Source organism: Gambusia affinis, linkage group LG01 (genome assembly GCF_019740435.1).
Source record: "Gambusia affinis linkage group LG01, SWU_Gaff_1.0, whole genome shotgun sequence".
Lineage (NCBI taxonomy): Eukaryota > Metazoa > Chordata > Actinopteri > Cyprinodontiformes > Poeciliidae > Gambusia > Gambusia affinis.
The window spans coordinates 30333267-30354332 of NC_057868.1; the positions used below are offsets into that span (position 1 = coordinate 30333267).

The following is a 21066-nucleotide window of genomic DNA, read 5'->3' on the forward strand; positions in this document are numbered from 1 at the left end:
CCATTTGCAATTAGAGATGTCAAAATAATTTTCATATGGCATTGAAGTATGCAAAATTATTGGCACCTTTTGTAAACATGTATAAAATCCCTTAAAATTGGGCCCAGGACTTTAATTAGTTTATTTGGATTAATTACATAAATTTTAATACACTAAAATGTTAATGTAATTAATTGATTTTGTAGTGATTAATTAATCACTACAGAGGGACATGTTGAGTAAAACAGTTTCTTTATGGTAAAAGAATCTCAATTTACCTTTTAGTTTAGATACAAGATTTGTATTGTGCTCCTTAAAGGTTTTTCATCTAGATCACATCCAGGCATGTATAACATTTATTAGGATATTTTTAAAAAATACAGATGAGGTTCAATGATGTTTTTTTGTCTTAGGCCAAAAATATAAAAAGCAAATGTTAGAATTTAAAATGTGTTGGATCCTGCTGCATTGTGCATACTCCAACTGATTTAAAGCTCAGGAGGAGCTTCCTCACTTGCTTCAGTTCAAAATAAAATGGTGCTGGTGTTACACATTAAAAAGAATGGTTTTAAAACTGGCTCGTGCTCACATTAGGTTTCAGAGTTTTTTCAGAATATTTTTGGATGCTTAAAGCCTTTATCCCACCCTGGTAAAATGTGAGGGAAAATATTTAGGTCTCAATTATCCACTAAATCAGCTGGAGGCTGACAAACATCGTAAAGCAGCAACAGAACTCCAGTTGAAGGAAGAATGGTATCACTGCATGATGGAAAATCATTAGCAAGGGTTATGGTTAAAGTTACCCTAACCCTATCGCTAGTATAACTTATACTAAGTATAAGTCCTTTATACTAAGGGAGTATAAGAAAGTCCCTTATACTCCTTTATACTTATATTTATAATTTCTCCTATGTTTTGGAGAAGTATAGTTGGCTATTTTAAGCCAACTATACTGGCTTAAAGTATAGTTAAGCCAGTATAGTTGTGTTTAAATGTGTTTAAATGACACATTTAAACACATGTGTCATTTATGTGTTTAAATGACACATAACTTCAATGAACTGTGCAATGCTGTAAGAGCTCTGGTGGAGCCAGAAAAACCAGAAGCAAGCCACCATCCTCCTACAACTTCTTATCATTTTCTTGGTCATTTCACCAATAGTAGCATCCGACTGTTGATCACGTGATTCATGTGATGCCAAAAAAGTGTTTCTTTAGCAGTTTTATGAAATACGTCTGTTCCAATATGGCCAAAACACCACCTTCTCCTAGCATAACTACTTTTTAATAAAGTTGGCATGTTTCCATAAAGCAAACTTATCTTTGTCATTTCAAATGAGCGATTTTCTGGTAAATGGAAACACAACTAGTGTAAACAACCAGAAAGCGTACTGTTTGTTTTGATGAGCTGCCCAAGATACTTATGGGGAAGTTTTGTTTGTATTCTTGTCAAATTTGGGGCTTAGAGTATTTTTCTTTAAAGTCTTTTTTTCCTGATGGCTATAATTCACTACTAATAGATAAAGCAGCACTGGAGTTCCTCCATGTTGCATGCCTCTATTTGAAAATTGAAGTTGAAACATGTAATAAGACCGGGCATTATGTTAAGCTAGTGTACAGCCTGCCGGAAATTATTAGAAGAAGAAGAAATAAAGGAATGCCAAGGAGGTAATGTAATCATATGAATGGGCTGGAGAGGGAAACATCTAAAACATGTGTGCCTTAGGACCCACATTGGCTAACTTTACATTATATGATTAAAAGGAACATAAAGCAGGAACATGAAATGGGAACATAAAAAACAGAAAAAATTTACATTGGAGCTGCAAGTATGGGAAAGTGATGACAGGTTGAAAAGCAAGACAACACTCTATGTTGTTCTAGTTGTTATAAATCAAAAGCCATGCAAAACAAATGGGGTTTTCCCCTTGACTTGAAGGAGCCCAGAGTTTAAGCATTTTTCAGATTTCTGGATTAGTGAAACATAAAAACTCAATGCTGCTTCTTTAACTTGTGTTCTGATTCTGAGGGTGTAGCATAGACTGGAACTAGAAGTCCACAAAGGTCTGGAAGGTTTATACGACAACAGCAGGTTTTGTAATGCATTTTGATGCTTAGCCTTCTAGTGATTTATTAACAAACTGAAGTTACTTTTAAGTATATTCTCGGTTCTTCAGGGAATCATTGTAAGGACTGGGGTGATGTGCTCTCTCTTCCTAGTTTTAATGAGAATGCGAGCAGCAGCGTTCTGGATCAGCTGCAGCTGTCTCTGTTTTTACAGATAGACTTGTGAAGACAAGATAAACAATCACTGTTTATTGTCAGTGTGATTGAAGATAAACACATGGATGAATTTCTCCGGATCTTGCAGGGACATTACTCCTTTAATCATAGAAACGGTCTTCAGGTGATAAAACCTTGTAATTGTTGACCTGTGTCAGCATCATAATGTGATGTTTTCCTGAAGGATTGACTGGTGCACATCATAAAACAGGTCACATCACAAGGAAAAAACTGAATTAGGATAGGAAAAACAAACAAATAAAACCAGTAAGTTAAAGCTTTTCCCAAAAATGGGTTGTCCAAAGCATGGCAGGATCCTGGATTATATATGTCTGTGTGTGTTTTGTTCTTGTTAGATTCTTTCCAGAACAGAGGATCTCTGCTGGAGTGCATGACAAAATCCACACCTGTCTACAATAACCTCATCACCTACTGAGTTAAGGTTCTTGCCAGCTGCCAATAAAAATCAAGATGAAGAGTTAGAGAAATGTCAGGCAGCTGCCTTTCTTGGTTTTTACTTTCTGAACCCACAGTATTATCTTTGAGGGGTTATTTTCTGGTTGTGAAAACCAGTTTATGCTTTCTATTATCCTTCTCCAGTTTACTCCATGGGATTTCTCCACATCTCAGGTTGAATACGTCAGTTGGTTCCCTCACCAATCTCTTTGAGTCAGATCTCCTCACTCACTACATTGTCATCTCCTACAGCTCCATCTTCCTCAAATACATCTTCCTGCTCCGTCTCTAATGCTCTCTGTTAAACACCATCAAGATCTCTGTTCCACTTCCAGTGAAATCTGCTCTGAAATCAATCAATCAAACTTTATTTGTATAGCACATTTAAGCAGCAAGGCATTTCAAAGTGTTTTACATCAAATCAAACACAAAGATACAATGCAACATAGAATCAACAATAAAAACACAACATAGTCAGATTCCGTCAATAAATTTGCAATTGATTACGTTTTGAATACAACTCTAAACAAGTGGGTTTTTAGTTGAGATTTAAAGGAAGTCAGTGTTTCAGCTGTTTTACAGTTTTCTGGAAGTTTGTTCCAGATTTTTGGTGCATAGATGCTAAATGCTGCTTCTCCTCATTTGGTTCTGGTTCTGGGGATGCAGAGCAGACCAGAACCAGAAGACCTGAGAGGTCTGGAAGGTTGATACAACAGCAGCAAATCTTTAATGTATTGTGGTGCTAAACCATTCAGTGATTTATAAACTAACAACAGTATTTTAAAGTCTATTCTTTGAGCTACAGGGAGCCAGTGGAGAGACTTTAAAACTGGTGTTATGTGCTCTATCTTCCTGGTTTTAGTGAGAACACGAGCAGCAGCATTCTGGATCAGCTGTAGCTGTTTGATTGATTTGTTGGACAGGCCTGTGAAGACGCCGTTACAATAATCAATACGACTGAAGATAAACGCATGGATGAGTTTCTCTAGATCTGGCTGAGACATTAGTCCTTTAATCCTGGAAATGTTCTTCAGGTGATAGAAGGCCGTCTTTGTGACTGTCTTTACGTGGCTCTGAAGTTTCAGGTGAGAGTCCATCACTACTCCCAGGTTTCTGGCCTGATAGCTGGTTTTTAGTTGTAATAACTGAAGCTGTGCACTGACTCTAGATCGTTCCTCTTTAGGTCCAAAGATAATAACTTCAGTTTTGTTTTTGTTCAGCTGGAGGAAGTTTTGGCACATCCACACATTTATCTGTTCTAAGCATCTGTTCTAAGCATCTGGCAAATACAAACATTTGCCAGATCCTTTATATTACAATGTTTTGCCACAATTTATAACTGTCCTCTCCATCTCAGGAACCCATTCCTCTGAAATCCCCCCTTAAGGATTCATCCCCCATTTCTAGCTATCCCTCTATTCATCAAGATGCCTCCAACTTCTGGTCCAAGACTTCCTTAATCATACATGTCCAATTCATTTCACTAAACACATTAGATTCCAAGTCATGCATGCAGGTCAGCAAATTATCCAGCAGCATGTCACAATGACCTCAAGCATAGTGGCTAAGGGACAATAAAGTCAATGTTTGAGTCAACAAGTAGCCCTAAAACAGTTAAAACAGTTATAGGAGGCAAATCAAAGCAGTGTGTGGAAGGATGAATAAAGCTTTTGAACAGACTGGTACAGTGTGAAGCCAGTGCTACAAAATATAAAGAAATTGTATGCAATTTCTGGAATTTGAAGAAAGTAGAACAATATTCTCTTAAATAAAATTATTTTCTTATTACTTCACCATTTAGCAAACTGACCAAATTTCTGTATTTCTAACTGGCCTAAAGCAAGAAATGTCTATCCTGATTTAATGTCAGCATGAACAAAAGTGTGATTTATTTTTTTTTTTTTACATATTATATGTCAATATTTGGTTTTAAATGTATGACAGCAAGCACTGAAATGCTCTAGTGTGGACACAACTACAACAACATGAGGATAAATCACAGAAGGAATGTGATTTATCCTCCAGCTATTCAGGATGAATTTAGGACCCTTTTCAAACATGGACTACTGCTGATCTGCTCATGTGAAAACATTTCCACTCTTCAAAGCCATCCGAAAGCATAAACATTTGTAAGGGTTAGAGCATAAACTGGAGGTGTTTCCACCGAAAGTAAATGTCAAACATACACTTTCCTATGCAGAATAATATTTTCTTAAATTACTGCCAATGCCAAGTTCTCAGTTAAGCGTGTTCTATACATGTCCTTGGTTATTTGTTTAATCAACCCTCACTGATATCTCACTTCTTAAAAACTATATATGTTGAATAGTATATCTATTCTCATGTCAACTGAATTTGCAATGCAAAAAACATTGATACATAAGAACCATGGGCAATGGTTCTTTAATTTTTAAATCCTGATTTTAGACTTTAATATGACTCAAAAGAATAAAGGTAGATAAAATAAAAAAGACATGATGGATACGTCAAACGGTTCATCTGAAATATTCCTTAGTTAAATGCATGGGATAAAAAATGTAGCTCCTATCTTTAAACAACTCTGTTTTTTTATTTTTTAGTATTACACACTGGTTTTAAAAGCTACTCTTATTAATACCTAAACGTATTTAATGAGTCATCAAAAAGCTCTTTCAAGTATTAGATAACATCCACCTGAAAGTCACTAAATGAGTTTTTTTTTAAATTCTTTATGTATTAATTTCTTTCAAACAACAAATCCACACAATGATAATTGAATTGCGATCCAAAAAGAAAAACATTTTAGTGTTATGTGTGCAAAGACAGCAGAGCCGTGCATCTTGAGAAAAGGTGGGAGGTCTTTAAGAAGGCTGTCTGTCAGCTGAAACAGTCAGTCTCAGTTTGAACTCACTCAAAGCAGGAGGCGCACATCAGGCAAAACTTTGAAGACCAGCGCCAAATGAAGAAGTGTCAGATTTACTTCAGAAGAAATTCCTTTCTGTGGATTGGAAGTGGATATATGAGAGAGATCTGTCTGTTTCAATGTGTGTGACAGAGGAGTTTGGTGTTTTCCATTGCCAAACACGTACCAGATGAACATCCCTGTGTCAACAGTGAGTCAGAGCAAAGCTAAGGTAGGTGAGAACTTTTTACTAATCAGTTATATGGTTAAAAAAGAAAAGAAAAAAAAGTCTGCTGCTTTGTAATCATCTGTCTAAAATACTCGGTGCTTTATTGCACAGTTAACCAACGTAAATGTATTTTAATGCCACATGGAGACAACAAATCATGTGATAAGTTATATTTGCATCATGTGCCACCACATTTGCCACACACCAGTCACATTTATGGTTCTATTAGATTACATTAATCAGATTATCTATCATCATCAGTCATTAACTGGGCTTCAAATAATAGTGGGGCAAGACAGGATCTATGCTCACATTACCAGTTCTGTTACAAGGGAATTGCTCTTTTGACTTGTCTGCTTCAGATATCAAGGTGAATTATTTTACTTTTTTTTTTTTTTAGAGCAAAAGCTTTGTTAACATGAGGCTTTCCCCTTTCCCCTTTCTTTTTGCCTTTTTGTATTATAGCATAAAATCTGTTTAGAAGGCAAATCTGTGTTGCATCAAGACCAGAAAAAAACCCTTAAATCAATCCCTCTCATTTCTGCAGCTTTCAAAGAAAGTCTTTTGTTTCCTAATTAAAGTAAGAAGTTGCACATAAAGCGAACCCTGTCTCATTTCAGTGCTCTTTTCACATCGATACTGAGGTGTGGCATAATTATCCCATTGAAAAAACAATATCTCAACAACTTACATTAATGGTCACTTTTAAAAACAACCGAGTATAACTGAGTATAGATTTTTTATTTTATTTTTTCTGAGGTGGAAAGAATTATGCTTGCCATCTTTTTTAAGTCCATCCAGAGTTTAAGTCCATCTGGAGCCCATTTCACTGTTACGGATTCCAAAAGGTGTGCGATAGCAAGCATCACGAGCTACAGAAGGAGCTCCTCTCACTAGCCAACTTTCTGTGGAATAAAGAAAAAATATGACCATTACTCAGATTTATCTCTAAGATTCAAACATCAGGCACTTCTGACCAGATCTAATCGCAATGTGTACCCTAGTTTAACAGTTTCAGAAGTGGTTACAATTTTGTAATTTTGACTTTCTCTAAGCAGCTCCTCTCCTCTGTGCTGCTGTTTGGGTGGAAAGGTGAGAACTGGCCCCACTCCAGTTGTGAAAGGTGTTGCGGCAGTAGAAATTGCTCTAATATTTTTTTCTTCATGTAAAATGATTTACAAGTTAAGTGAAAGTCAGTGGGGAGGAGGAAAATAAGTGAGGGAAAACAGCAGACCGCACAAGATTTTTATTGAGCAATTTTACCATTTAAATTGTAGGTGTTTAATGCTTGTATTTAGAATACAGAAGCTCAGAATGAGTGCTTGAGTGAAACTAAACTCAAGTTTACAAGCTCTGGATTTGAATTGAATTGAGGATAATCTGTTTTGTCAGTTGCAGGTAAAGTGTCTGTGTGTGCTTATGTTCCTGAGTTTCCCTCTGTCAATGGCAGAGGTACCCGGTCCATGCAGACACTCAATCACTAGAGAACACCTGCTGATAGTCAGGCAACTGGTAGGTGTTAAAACAACATCAAACAGATCAGATCAAATATCTCTGGCTGAAATCCTACCATTGTTATTTCTACAGATGGACAACCAGTTGAGAAGTGGGTGTTCAATAACCTACACATTCATAGAACAGAGAACTTTGGTAAGACAACATTTGTCCAAATGATATTGTTTTGTACAAAAAGTGAATAAAAAAATAAATAAATAAATAACTCCTCTAAATCTGCTGACCTTCTTTTCCTTCCTTGCAGAGCAAATGTTGCTTCGTGAAAGCTGCTTTACCATGGACACTGGAGCTGCTAACCACCCATTTCAAGTACGGTCGGGGCTCAATAAATGATGGCTTCGTTCAGTCCCTGAGGGCACTTATCCTCAACATGTATTCGCAGAGATGCGTGCCTCAGATTAATGAAGAGGTGGAGGTGAATGTGTGCTTCTGAATGAAGATAAATTTTAATAAATATCGTGAGAGCTGCCCAAGCTCTCTGAAAGATCATTCCTGCTCTGTCAGAAAGAAAAGAAAAAAGGTTTGTTTCTCGTAATGTGCCGCAGGATAAGCCAGAGAGTTTTGAGGTGGTCTACCGAGGGTCTACGTTGGAAGCTTTGCAGAGAGTCTCAGAGGTGTTGTCTGTTTACTGGGAACTGGTGACAACCAGTGACTCACCGGTTGACTGGAGATGCCAGCAGGAATACTCAGAAAGCTTTGGCTCCTCGACAGAGCTACCGAGAGGGTCAACCGCTCAATATTTTACAGGTGTGAAACTCAAACTTCTGGAATGTTGTGATGAATAATGCAGATGTCTGGGAAGGCTGTGATCACAGATCCTGTGAACATTTCCACAGACAGTTATGACTGGAACTCGGCGAAGGCTTCGCAGATAAAACCAGTCAGGGATGTGTACAAGTTTGGCTTCATCATTGCATCCATCAGCGGGGGACTGGTACTCATTCTTACGCTCTACTGTCTCATCGTCCACAAGGTATCAGCATGTTTCTTGTGAACTTCAGAATTCACATGTGCACAATTGAAGCTTGCCTGTGCATTCCATTACTAGCGATAAAAAAAAACTGCCATTGGCAGGTTGGTTACCCTTACTGTGGTTTTATGTTGTGCATAAAAGTGACACCTACTTCATTTCTCATAGAAAAGCAGGGGGGAGGCTTTTTGAGCAAAAAAAAATCTCCAAAGGCAGATGTGTGTAATTATGTTCCTTTGCCCTAATACTTTGTATGAGTTGAACAATTCTCATTAGTTTCCAAATTTGTTGCTTTCTCAGCTCTTGATATCCTTTCAAAGACATAAAAGGAGAGTAGGCTTATTATTGGAGTTCCAGGAACCAATAAAGTACAAATTGTTAAAAAAGAAAAGGCTGCAGATTAACACTTTGATGTACCAACTCAAAAAATAATCATGAGAAAATTGTATGCTTTACAGATTGACCTTATCATCAGATTCTTTTGACAAAATATGAATCTGAAAATTGATATTGATGTATAATTAAGTTTGTTTTTTATTCATTATGAGCATAAATGTGAAATTGAAATGATGCTACATTTTATATATATTATGTGAGGTTGTATCACCACTGATAAACATGGTTTTGCCACAATATTTATTTTGTCAAAGGAACCCTGATTTCTGAGTTTTGATATCTGTGATTCACCTTTTAATTTTACTTCTTTTCCACTCTAAAATTGATTAGAAACAATCTTGACTGCTCAGTCGTTTTGATCTTTTAAAGAAACATGGATTTTTTCTCCCCCTCTGTCCCTTTGTTCCCTGCTAAGGCTACAATTGTTTATTCTGGTTGTGAATGCTCAGGGTAGTTAGCATAGCCACCAATGACAGCAGATAGATGATTTTCCTGTAACGGTAAGTTGTTTTACCACCATTTGCACATTTAGCAGTGAGTACCTGCAATTTGGCCTTTTGTCCACATGTAACATCCATTTCATAGCTAAAAAAACGATTGATAATAAAACCTCTGATCTGAGTGAAAATTTCCAAGTTCTCATTTTTTGCATATTACGTGTGGACATTGGAGACCGGAGATTTAACAGTCTGCCAAAAATAATGTTACACTTACATCACTTTTGTGACCGTTGTTACTTTTTGGACATGAGGTGGAGGAAAGATGACTGCATTCAGAGAGGTGTGTTCATGCACTTTCAGAAAGTGTTCATGGGTGTGCTGTGGTGGCGTAGGGGATAGCGAGACCCACATTTGGAGGCCTTCAGTCCTGGATGCGGCCGTCGCGGGTTCGATTCCTTGACCCGGTGACATTTGCCGCATGTCTTCCCCCCTCTCTCTCCCTCTTTTCTGTCAGCCTACTGTCATATAAGGAACATTAGAGCCCACAAAAGACCCCCTGGTGGGAAAAAAAAAGTGTTCATGCACTTTATCTTTTTTTGATTTGTACTACTGCTCCAATGTCTTAAGCTGCAATTGCGAAAAAGAAAAAGCAGTACAATCCCAATAGAGGCACAATGCTGTTCAACCTCAAAACGCATTCACATAAACGCTTTGACATGATTCCCAGTTGACTTTTTCTTGTGTTTTATTAACTTTGTATTCTAGCACCGTATTTAAAAGTAGTACGACCTCTCTGCCTGTCAACACAAACGAATCTCCTGGAGCCATGTTTAATTCCTAACAGGAAGTTGTGGTCATTTTGAAGGATTGTGATTGGCAGACAGGTTTTGGCTTTGACCTACACCCTCCCTTATGGTTTTGGCATGTTTAAAACAATTCGCAGTAGAGTAATTCAGTGGGTTCTTGAGGATGAACACTTTTCTTGAATCGATCAGGTGTGGAAGAAATTATTTAATAGAAATTAATATTTCTGATACTTTGTTTTAAAACAACCTAGCTATGTGACAGTGTTAAGACCTTCCTCCTGGATTGATTGTTCTTGGCCAGGAACTATGCATTTCTTCAGAAGGCAATAGTTGCTCATGGAGGAGGTTAATTATTTTCGCAGATTATCTATACCATAACAAACTGCCATGACATGGTGACAGCTTTAGCAAACATGTAAAAAAACACATTCAGGAAACTCAGAAATCACATGAAATTCAGTTAACCTAGACAAACCTATACAATCACACATGATTTTGCTTTGAAGCAGCAAGAACAACTTCACACAGGACTGAATATCCTTCCATAAAAAAGGAAAAATTCTAACCAAAGAATTAAAAAAGACAAGTCAGCCATTTTGTATAATTGCTGATAAAGCTGCTCTTTTTCTGTTCATTAGCCAAATAAAATGTTATTGATGATGTAGAGAAACCATTGATGTATATCAGTGTTTCCCAACCCTGGTCCTCAAGGCACACTGCCCTGCATGTTTTAAGTATTTCCTTGCTTTGTGATTATTTCAATTGATGACTGATTAAAAGGTTGAATCAGGCACATTAAAGCAGGGAAACCTCTAAAACATGTAGGACAGTGTGCCTTGAGGACCAGGGTTGGGAAACACTGATGTATATAACTGTATATTGGAGAGCGCTGGCATAGTGAAGGGAAGTAATTGGCATTAAGGGTCCGATTCTGGGCCAGAACTTTGATGAGTTCTGGAGAGTTCTTGAGTACAACAGGCATTTTGTTGCATGTTTTGGATGGCATGGACTCAAAGTGACTAAAGTATTTGCCCCCTCACAGATTTATCTTGTCTTTTGCTTTGTTTTACTTACATGTTACAGAAAATCAAACAAATACAAGTGCCAGAGAAAGACTTTTTAGATAGTTGCTTCATTTACTAAGGGAAAACCGCTAATTAAACCAACTAATATAGCAAAGTCACTAGACATTGTGACTTTCTGGAAATTGTTATAAAACATTTCTAAGGCTTTGAGACTGCAGTAAACCACAGTAAAGAGACTTTATGCAAAAAAAAAAAAAAAAAAAATATATATATATATATATATATATATATATATATATATATATATAGATAGATAGATAGATAGATAGATAGATAGATAGATAGATAGATAGATAGATAGATAGATAGATAGATAGATAGATAGATAGATAGATAGATAGATAGATAGATAGATAGATAGATAGATAGATAGATAGATAGATAGATAGATAGATAGATAGATAGATAGATAGATAGATAGATAGATAGATAGATAGATAGATAGATAGATAGATAGATAGATAGATAGATAGATAGATAGATAGATAGATAGATAGATAGATAGATATCTCATTCTGTGTTATCGGCCTGTCCTTTATAAGAACACACATGGATTTGACTTCTGTACTAAACTCTGGAGAATTACCAAACATAAATTTAGATTTTTCATCCAACAACTGCCATGCTCCTTTCAATAAAATCAGAGAACAATCTTCCTGAAGGAGGTGATGAAAAACAGGATAAAAGTGAACCCCAGAAATGCCAAACCTATCAATCCTGTTTGATCTTTACACTAACCATGTGCTTTGAGCTTTAAACGTAAACGGATGGTTTTTACCTTGCATCCATATTACAAGATGCTGTAATAAAGTATGCACCTGAGTGGTAACTTTGTGGTTGTAACAATGCATTCCTTCTATATTATCTGCGTGTTTCCTGTTTTTCCTCTGTGAGGTCAGCATCAGCCCCTACAGAAAATTTTAAAATACTTCCTGCCTCTCACTTCTTGCTGTAATTTTGCTCTCTTGACCCAGACGATAATGCTTTTGACACTTTTAATTTTAGCAGTGATATTTTATGGGCATTTGTGGTTGTTTTTGAGTATCCTCACAACAGGTCTATAGTTGGTATGTTGTGTTTATAGAAAATACCCCATTATAGGATAAAATTATGTCAGGATATTGACATAATATCCTGACATAATACTTACCAGCATTCCTGTGGTCCTTTACAAGCTGATGGAAACAGAGCAAGACAGTGGATTGAAATAAAATAGAATTGCTCAAAGGAAAATACTTCCATCCTCCTTTCAAGCTTTTATAGGGGTTGACAAATAGATGTTGTATTTTAGAAGAAACATTTCCTTTTTCCCTCATTTGGGGAGTTTATAAAAGTCCAGCAGATTGTTGTGGGATGGTGAAAATAACCAGATAAATAGCTCTGCCATCATCATCTTAGACATTTATCAGTGCACTCTTGAGTGTTTTTGACTTGATTTCCTTCCCTCGCTACTGCAATTAGATGGGTTCATGCTCTCACAGACATGGTTTGACATGCTCTCTTTTTGAAACAGTTTCGATTATACTTAATGGATTTGCTTTTGTTTCTCCTGTCTAAAAGGATTAGCAACATTAACTACTATTTGTGGAAAGGAATTTGCGCTATGCTGACAAATATTACTGAATACTATAATAGGACGATTCTCCAGTGAGAAAAGGGAAGGGAACATTCTCCCTTCAAGCCATGATTTGATTGACTCATTGACCGAGCCCTAAAGTGCCAGGTACGCAGAGCAGGCAGCATGAGGAAGCTTGTGGGACTCATTTCTCTTCTGGGAAGTATCAATTGTTCAACCTGATTGCTTGAAGTGGCATAGAGGAGTGAGCAAAATGCACATAAAAGTGATGTTAACATTATGATTATTATGAGGCTGTCAGGGACCTACTGTTTCTCTGCATGTACATTATACTTATTTACTCTAGTAAATATGCAAAGTAAATATATAAGGACTGAATGACTTGAAGGGGTTTTGTTAATCTTATAGCTTGTACATCATAAATCATATGGAAATTTGCTTTAAAATGCAATGTGCTACAGCTAACGGACAATTGTGAATGCTTGTTAGATCAATATTTGAAAGTCTGCTTACATTGGTTGAATATTCGAAACCCTTAATGGTATTAGAGCAACACAGATGTCTACATGCAGCCACAGATGACCCCTTAGGAACAGAGAGCAGTTAATTTGATGATTAAATTCTTCAGGTTGAGGCACAGCCAGCAGAAAACATAATTTGACTGCAGCAATAATCATATAATGTGATGATTTTATAATGCGTTTTACTAGTTTAGGTACAGGAGACTATTCATTGTTTATTTGTTTTTTGAAAGAAATTTTCAAAGATTGACCCTGTTCTTAAAATGTGTGTTTTTTCTCTAGAAGACTTCATAGATGGATAGTATGGATTTATGGATGTGTATACATACATACAAATATATATATATATATGCTGTATATATATATATATATATATATATATATATATATATATGCTGTATATATGCTATATTTGCTGCTGTTGTTGTATCAACCTTCCAGACCTCTCAGGTGTCTTCTGGTTCTGGTCTGCTCTGCATCCCCAGAACCAGAACCAAACAAGGAGAAGCAGCATTTAGCATCTATGCATCACAAATCTGGAACAAACTTCCAGAAAACTGTAAAACAGCTGAAACACTGACTTCCTTTAAATCTCAACTAAAAACCCATTTGTTTAGAGTTGTATTTGAAACATAATCAATTACAAAACTTTTGACGAAACCTGACTTAATGTTGTGTTTTGATTGTTGATTCTATGTTGCATTGTGTTTTTGTGTTTGATTTGATGTAAAGCACTTTGAAATGCCTTGCTGCTGAAATGTGCTATACAAATATAATTTGATTTATTTGATATATATATATCAAATCAATCAAATTGATTTGATATATGTATATGTATACATATGTATGTATGTGCATACATATATACATACATACATACATACATACATACATACATACATACATAGCAATGTGTTCTTATTGAAATCGACACCATATCAAACCATAAAGAGTTCAACATGTGTCAAAATGGTGTGGTGTAATCTTGCTCACCTTGAAAGTTTTATCACAAGTTTTTCAACTTGTCTGTTCCTATGGTCAAATGTTATTGCAGGAAATGCACAAAAAGTGGAACAACAAAAATTCCTCTTAAAGTGGATAATTCCTCACATGTGGAAGACCTATTCTTAGGCTTGAAGTTGTGTGCTCTTAAAGTCTTGTCTTCAGAATCTCTCTTTAGTGTTTATTCCTGCCGCATGTGGCTCAAGATATGTTGCCATACAAACTGTGCCTAAGTATTGAGTGCTTGCACACTGATCAAAATCATCTGTGTTTGCTGTGAGAATGCTTGGCTATTGGACAGCAGGGTAGCTAAAATGCGCAGAAAGTAGCCACAGTTGTAAACAACAGAGTTATTTTTCAAACGACTGCTGCCAGCGTGTCTTTGTGGGGACGTGTGGGTCATGAGCACAATTAACAGTGATTTTCGAGATGTCAAATTACATATTCAAGTAATCTTGGTCAAGTTAAGTAAATCAGGAAAATATCTGATCCTGGGTAAAGATAATAGCCTAACTTTTACTGTAAGAATACAAACAGAAGAACAATTTTTCTCAGTCGCTTTGGTGCATTTCTCAGAACAGAATTGAAATTCTTAAAACTACTAGCTCAGTCTTCAATTTGTCACTTGTACACATTAAAAAAGCAATTTTCTGTTCATTTAAACAAATTGCAAATGCTTTTGTGCATCATGCAAGTGATTATATATGATCATCTGCTTTTTTCTACATTTTCAATTGCTTTTGTCATGTTGATCAAAATGTATTATAAGGGTTTCTGTTGAACAGCCTCAACCTTCACAACATTTAAGCATAATTTCATTGTATAAGTTTTAACGTCCAAAATGCTTGAACAGATTGTCATACTATGTCTATCATATTTCTAGACATTTCCATTAAACCTTTTTCTAAATCTGTCCTGAACTGGTAAATTGCTCCGAGGTGATTCCTGAGTTTCTCCGGCGTAGCTAAATGTGTGGAGCATTAGTTCAACCAATGATCAACCAGTTTTCTGAAATAGGTTGAAGGTGTGATTCATGGACTATCAACTGGCAAACATATCGTGAATAAAGCCCGAGAACAACACAATGTTACATTTCTGACAATGGAAGGACAAGGACTTGGACAGAGTCAACAGTCAGAGAGAAGAAGAAGAGGAAGAGGAAGAGGAGTGAGGCTGTGGCGGAGGAGTTAAGAGGCGAAATTGTGAAAAAGGCAGGAGAGGCTGAAGATATCATGTCAGTTTCCATCACTCCAATATCATCAGGCAATGGTGTGCGACTCACAACAAGATTCTAATGGATTTCCTTTCACTGTACTCTTCATTACTTAACCCTACTGAGGAATTTTTTCAGCATGCAGATGGAAGGTATAGAAACAGTGGACTGTAATTCCCACAGCACTAAATCTCTTTAAGGAGATATAGCTTTTTGTGTGCCCTCCTTTCTGTATCACAATTACATAGTTTGTGAACAAATTACATCATAAATATGACTCTTGACCAATTTCTGGCCATGACTCTACAACCATCACAATTTGCAATTCTTGTCATCAAAACGTTAGTCATGGTTAAAGTATCCCTCCAAAGTACATCTCTATATTGACAACATGACTTAACATTGTGAAGCACTGATATGTTCATTGATAAATATATTTAATTTGAAATAAACTAAGAATTTTGAGAAAGACACTGGATTTTGCAGGTAGTCCAGGCTGTTTTAATGTTTGTACAAATTGTTCTGAGAAATGCACTTACTCCAAATGCACCAATGCAACTGAGAAGAACAGTAAAAGATTTTGATCCATACTTACTGAAGTATTCTTTTCCTTCTCTGACTTTGTCCAGCATATGTTTGACTTCAAAAGACATTTTTATTTTGACTGATATTCTCTTTAAAATAATTTACTACCCACCTCATGGCACATACTGTCTACTACTTACACAACAGGGGCAAGAAAAAAAAAAAACATCAAAACCTCATTCCTGGGGCCTTTCCACCACAAATTTGTCGGAATGAGACGATCGTCTGCGGTGAAATTAATGTATCTGAACAAAAAACATAGAAACATTATTTACTTTGATGGAAGTGGTGGATCTGTGGTGATTTTAAAACACTGGAAACTATGGGTAAATAACCACAGTCATCTCACTGCAACTATGTTCTGTTCCAGTAATATCATGACTCCACAAAATTCCCTGCTTTACTTTATGACCCTTAGGATATTTAAAGAAATTGAAATTCAATAAATTGATTTGTGTTTCTTGCTCTTGTTTTTAGTTTTCTCTAATTATGTATATTTGTCTCATAACATGAAATCTTTTCTTTCCAAAACAGAAAATTTTCTGCCATCATGGATCAAGATTAGACACAAACTTAAAGTAAGGATATGCAAAAGTCAAAACAAGTCATGCTGTTTTTTCACAAATGCAAAAGTGATACTAACTTTAACCTCTCTGATTAAAGCATCGACCAACAGGATATAGAGATAGAACCACAGTGATGTGAGTATTGATCAAATATTGTATGTCTTTGCATACAGTCAAACATATAGAGGTACCCCAGCTGAACACATGTAATAATGGCATTGTTTTCATTCTTCTTCTGTCTCTTCAGACATGGAAGAGCCCACCACTGCATCAGCAATCACAGTACCTGGGAAGTTGTACATTTTGTCCAATCCAAGTTTTTATGTTCCTATATGTGCGACGTATTCAGCTTACAAGTTTAATCAGAAGCTTAGATTTGACCAAAAACAAAAATGGATGGGTTTCTTCTTTTTTTTTTTGGAGCTGTGTATATTGAGCATTATGTATTGCAGGTGTCTTTTTCAGGTTAACTAATTTCTTTTGTTCTGTTTTTACTGTGGCATTTTTTCCATCTCTATTTGTGTCCAATTAACCAAGTGTTTGTGATAAGTTATTTATTTCCATAAGTCTACTCAATCACTGTAATAATAATAATAATAATAATAATAATAATAATAATAATAATAATAATAATAATAATAATAATAATAATAATAATAATAATAATAACAATAAACATAACTATCAGTAATAGACTTAATTGATTCACCCCGTGCTGTGAGCTAGCCAGTGGCCAAAAAGTGGGTATGCACGATGTGGGGAATTTTATTCTAGGCAGCATTTTGTGTACTTAAGAGCTGTTGTGTATGAAATGATCAATAACAGAGGAACAGCAATGATTAGGCGCCCTTCCCCTCCTGCCAGCCTCTCTCCCCTCCCAAGGTATCTTGGGCACCATACCTTCAAGAACGCGCTGAGGCACGTTTTTTTCTTTTATATTTTTGAATTGTAGTGATGCACTCGACAGCAAGGAAGTAAAGATGGGGCAGCAGAACAAAATTCCAGGGCATAAAACAGAAAACGGAATAGGGGGAGGGATAAAGATGTTGGAGAGATGAAGAAAAGTGTTTCAAAGTGGTTGAAAGACAGTAGGTAAGTAATGTCAGTGTATCAACAAGAGAGTTGTAAATATTCAGGTTAGCTTAAGGTAGCCTAAAATAACAGGTGGTTGTTGTTGTCTCTAGGCCTGTCATGATAAACAATAAACCAATTAATCGTATGATAAATTAAAATTACCAAGGTCATTTTAATTATCGGCATTATCGTTTCTCCCAGCCTTTTTCTATTTCTGTTTATGACACTGAATGAAAAAAGGTTCAACTCCAGTGCTCTCCACTGACCCTCCCTTCCTCATATCCTTAGTGTAATGTCCAGCGCACACTACACATCTTAGAGCTGTCAGCCGATTGTCGGCCCATTTTCAAAACCTGAGATCACACATTAGCGGACAGAAATCCTAGGTATAATGGTTCGATCGGGTTTTATCGTATGGTGTCCAACAATGGGCACAAAATGGCTACAAGTTCAGTTAACTAATTTTAAAACCAGGCATTAATCAATGCTTTACTACAATCTACCTGCAATGCATGTGGCTCTAGTGTCAGCATAATGTCCTGACTGAATGAAAATCATTAGAAGAACAGCTGAAAAGTTACCGTGTTCATCAATTGCTAGCAATTTCGCTCCAAGACCTCCCCTTGTCATTTCTATATTCTTTGCACAAAATATTTTCTAAACATTAATGTTGTTTCCACATATCATCTCCGATGTCTGGACTTCGGGTTGCGCAGTGTCAGCTGTTTGGGATTCCCCTCTGTAATTTCCCCTCAGAAAGCATGGAGGGGAATCCGTGCTTTCTGATTGGCTACCTGTCACATTCAACAAGCTTTTTAACACTCCCAGTCGGGGAAAACCCCTGATTTAGATCGGAGCTGTAACACACCACACAGGATGATCGGTTACGAAATCGCAAGGACAATCTTAGAACGCCCAAAGTTCTGAGATTGTCATAAGGGGAAAATGTAACGTGTAGTGTGAACTATTGCATCAGGTAGTCGATGTGCCCATCTTCTCTATTTAAATCTAATGATTACTGAAGGGCAATATAGTACACAGACTTCATAATCTGCACTCTTTTGGTTGAATGCAGTAGGCTATTTATTTCCACTTTGGCTTTATGTCGTTTTGTTTTTATTCAAGTACATTTTTGTTAATGGAGACTGAGAATCCATTTTATTTTTGTTTTTGGTTGTTTTGTTTATTTTGTTTATCAGTTCCGGTGTTTAATTTTCTTTTGAAAATAAAGTGTATCTATCTTTGGCAGGAAATTGCATGCATTATTAAGTCATTTCCATTAAATCAGTGTAAAAAGGTCTTCAAATAATATTATCGTTTATCGCAATAATTTTTGAGACAGTTAATCGCTCAGCAAAATTTGCTATAGTGACCGGCCTAGTTGTCTCCACCCCGTATTGAACCAATACAGGAGGCGATTTATTCCATATTGCTATAAACGTCTGACAGACACACTTGTCACACACATCTCAAAAATAAGTGCAATAATAATGACCAAAACAAAACATGGGAAATATTAAGATCAGCTAAATTGTCATTGCGGGACCTAAATAGGACCGCCCCCAACACAACTCACGAACTGACGCAGTTGTCACGGTTGCTTAGAGACGGACACTACGCAGCCCTGGTGAGCAGCTGTCAACCCGCGTCTTTTTAAAATGTCCACCGAATACTCCACCGTCCTTAGAAGCAAACCCCTGGCAAAAAAACAGATGGTAGTGGGAAGACACACGTTCTAGGCTAAACAATTACAGTCACGTTTATTAAAGGATTTCTATAACTTCACTGACTGCATCTTCTCTGGAAAGCACTGAAGTTCTGATAAGAAATAATGTAATGTTCAGTGTGAATAAATCTTCTCATGTCTGTTTTGAACAAGTTCTCACTAAATATTGGTATATCACAATGTATTGCCATACTGGACTGCTGTGCAGATTCAACATAAACTCTGGTCAATAAACTGTTATTGATCACTTCCTCTGAGTTTTTCCTACTGGAAGAAAACGACGGAATGAATGAAATATGCACAAACTATTCACTGTGGCTGTTGTGATTTGAGTTTCTCTGTGTGTTTATTTCGAGTTTCCTGTGTCTCTGTGTCTCCGTGTTGTCCTGTTTCCCTTTGATTAGTTCCCAGGTGTGTCTCGTTCCCTGATTACCTCCTGTGTATTCAGTGTCACCTGTGTCTCTGTCTTTGTTGGGTCCTCGCCTCATTATGGCGTTCTGTCTTTGCATCTAGTCAGTGTTGTTTGTTCATTCGTTGCCTCTGGTTGCTACCGGTGCTGAGCCCTGGCTTTCTGCTCTGCCATGCTGCCTGGTTGTTGGACTTTTTGTGGACTATTCTATACAATAAACCACCATTTCACTCCGTACCTGGGTCTGCAGCATCTGCCTCACCACCACACACTGTGCACTTTATGACGGCGGCAGCTTTACCAGGGATGCATTCACATCATACCACATGTCATGTGGTAGGAATAACATCCTGCCACAGTTTATTCATAAGTATATCATATTTATTCCATAATAAACATGAGTTGAAATCATGACAGACAGCATCCTTTTTCAGCAGTAGTGTCATGTTATTATCAATTATTATGTGTTTACCAAGAAATGGTCACGCCTTATGTTTTATAATATCAAATTGCATAACGTCTAAATTTGGGAAAAGCTGCTTCTAATAAAGTGAAATCTTTAGTGTCTCAGAGGAGACCATAAGTAAAAACTGTGAAAATATTTCCACATGTGATCAAGTGCATGTGTGTTGGCCTTGCTGTTGTATTTAAAGTATCTATACAGGAAGCAGATGAGTAGGATGAAAGGGGAAAAAAACAACACAGCAATCATAGACTGCAATATAACATGATTTCCAATAAACATATTCTCTGGAGCTACAACTTTTCCTTTTGCAAATCATTCTGCAATGGCAGTGATCAATTTTTTATCCAAAGACGTTGCTCCATTACTGAACAGGGAAAGTATTTTTATAATTCAAAGTAGGGTCTCTTTTTTGGGGGATTAAAAGCAGCTGTCAAGTGATAGACTGCAAGATGAAAAGACAAGTTCTCTTCAACAATAACTATGGCTCTTAGAAGGGATCCCACCCTGTGTTTTTTTTTTTTTTTTTTTTTTTTTACTTTCCCAGCTTTTTCATCCTTTTACCGTCAGAAACACAAAGTCTCTAACTCAGAAATATTGTTCCAAAACATTTTCTGAGCTGTTACTTAGTAAAAATCACAGATAGGAAATCAAAGCAACAACTGAGATTATGTCCCCCCAATGTAGGTCTTAATGCTTTCTTGGTGTAGTTGTTTACATTATAACGGTAATGCGACTTCAATCAGGTTCCAGCATGAAAAGTCTACAGTGGTGAAGTGATGCACATGTGCAGAAGAAGACGTATCACACTCAGCCACTGAGCTTACAAAAGTAATAAGATGTAAATAATAGTGCATAATGATATGTTATTTCTTGTATGATGGCAAATGA

At 36.6% G+C, this 21066-nt stretch overlaps 1 protein-coding gene across 1 annotated transcript; it reads left to right on the forward strand.

Annotated features, from left to right (window-relative positions):
* The first annotated feature begins 5627 nt into the window (after positions 1-5627).
* csf1b (colony stimulating factor 1b (macrophage)) lies at positions 5628-17554 on the forward strand. The gene is made up of 9 exons (XM_044116425.1): positions 5628-5831; positions 7221-7340; positions 7416-7478; positions 7588-7758; positions 7889-8090; positions 8180-8316; positions 16472-16515; positions 16601-16638; positions 16751-17554. The coding sequence occupies exons 1-8, from the start codon at positions 5790-5792 to the stop codon at positions 16635-16637; spliced, it is 816 nt and encodes a 271-aa protein (XP_043972360.1). The 5' UTR covers positions 5628-5789; the 3' UTR covers position 16638; positions 16751-17554.
* The last annotated feature ends 3512 nt before the right edge of the window (positions 17555-21066 follow it).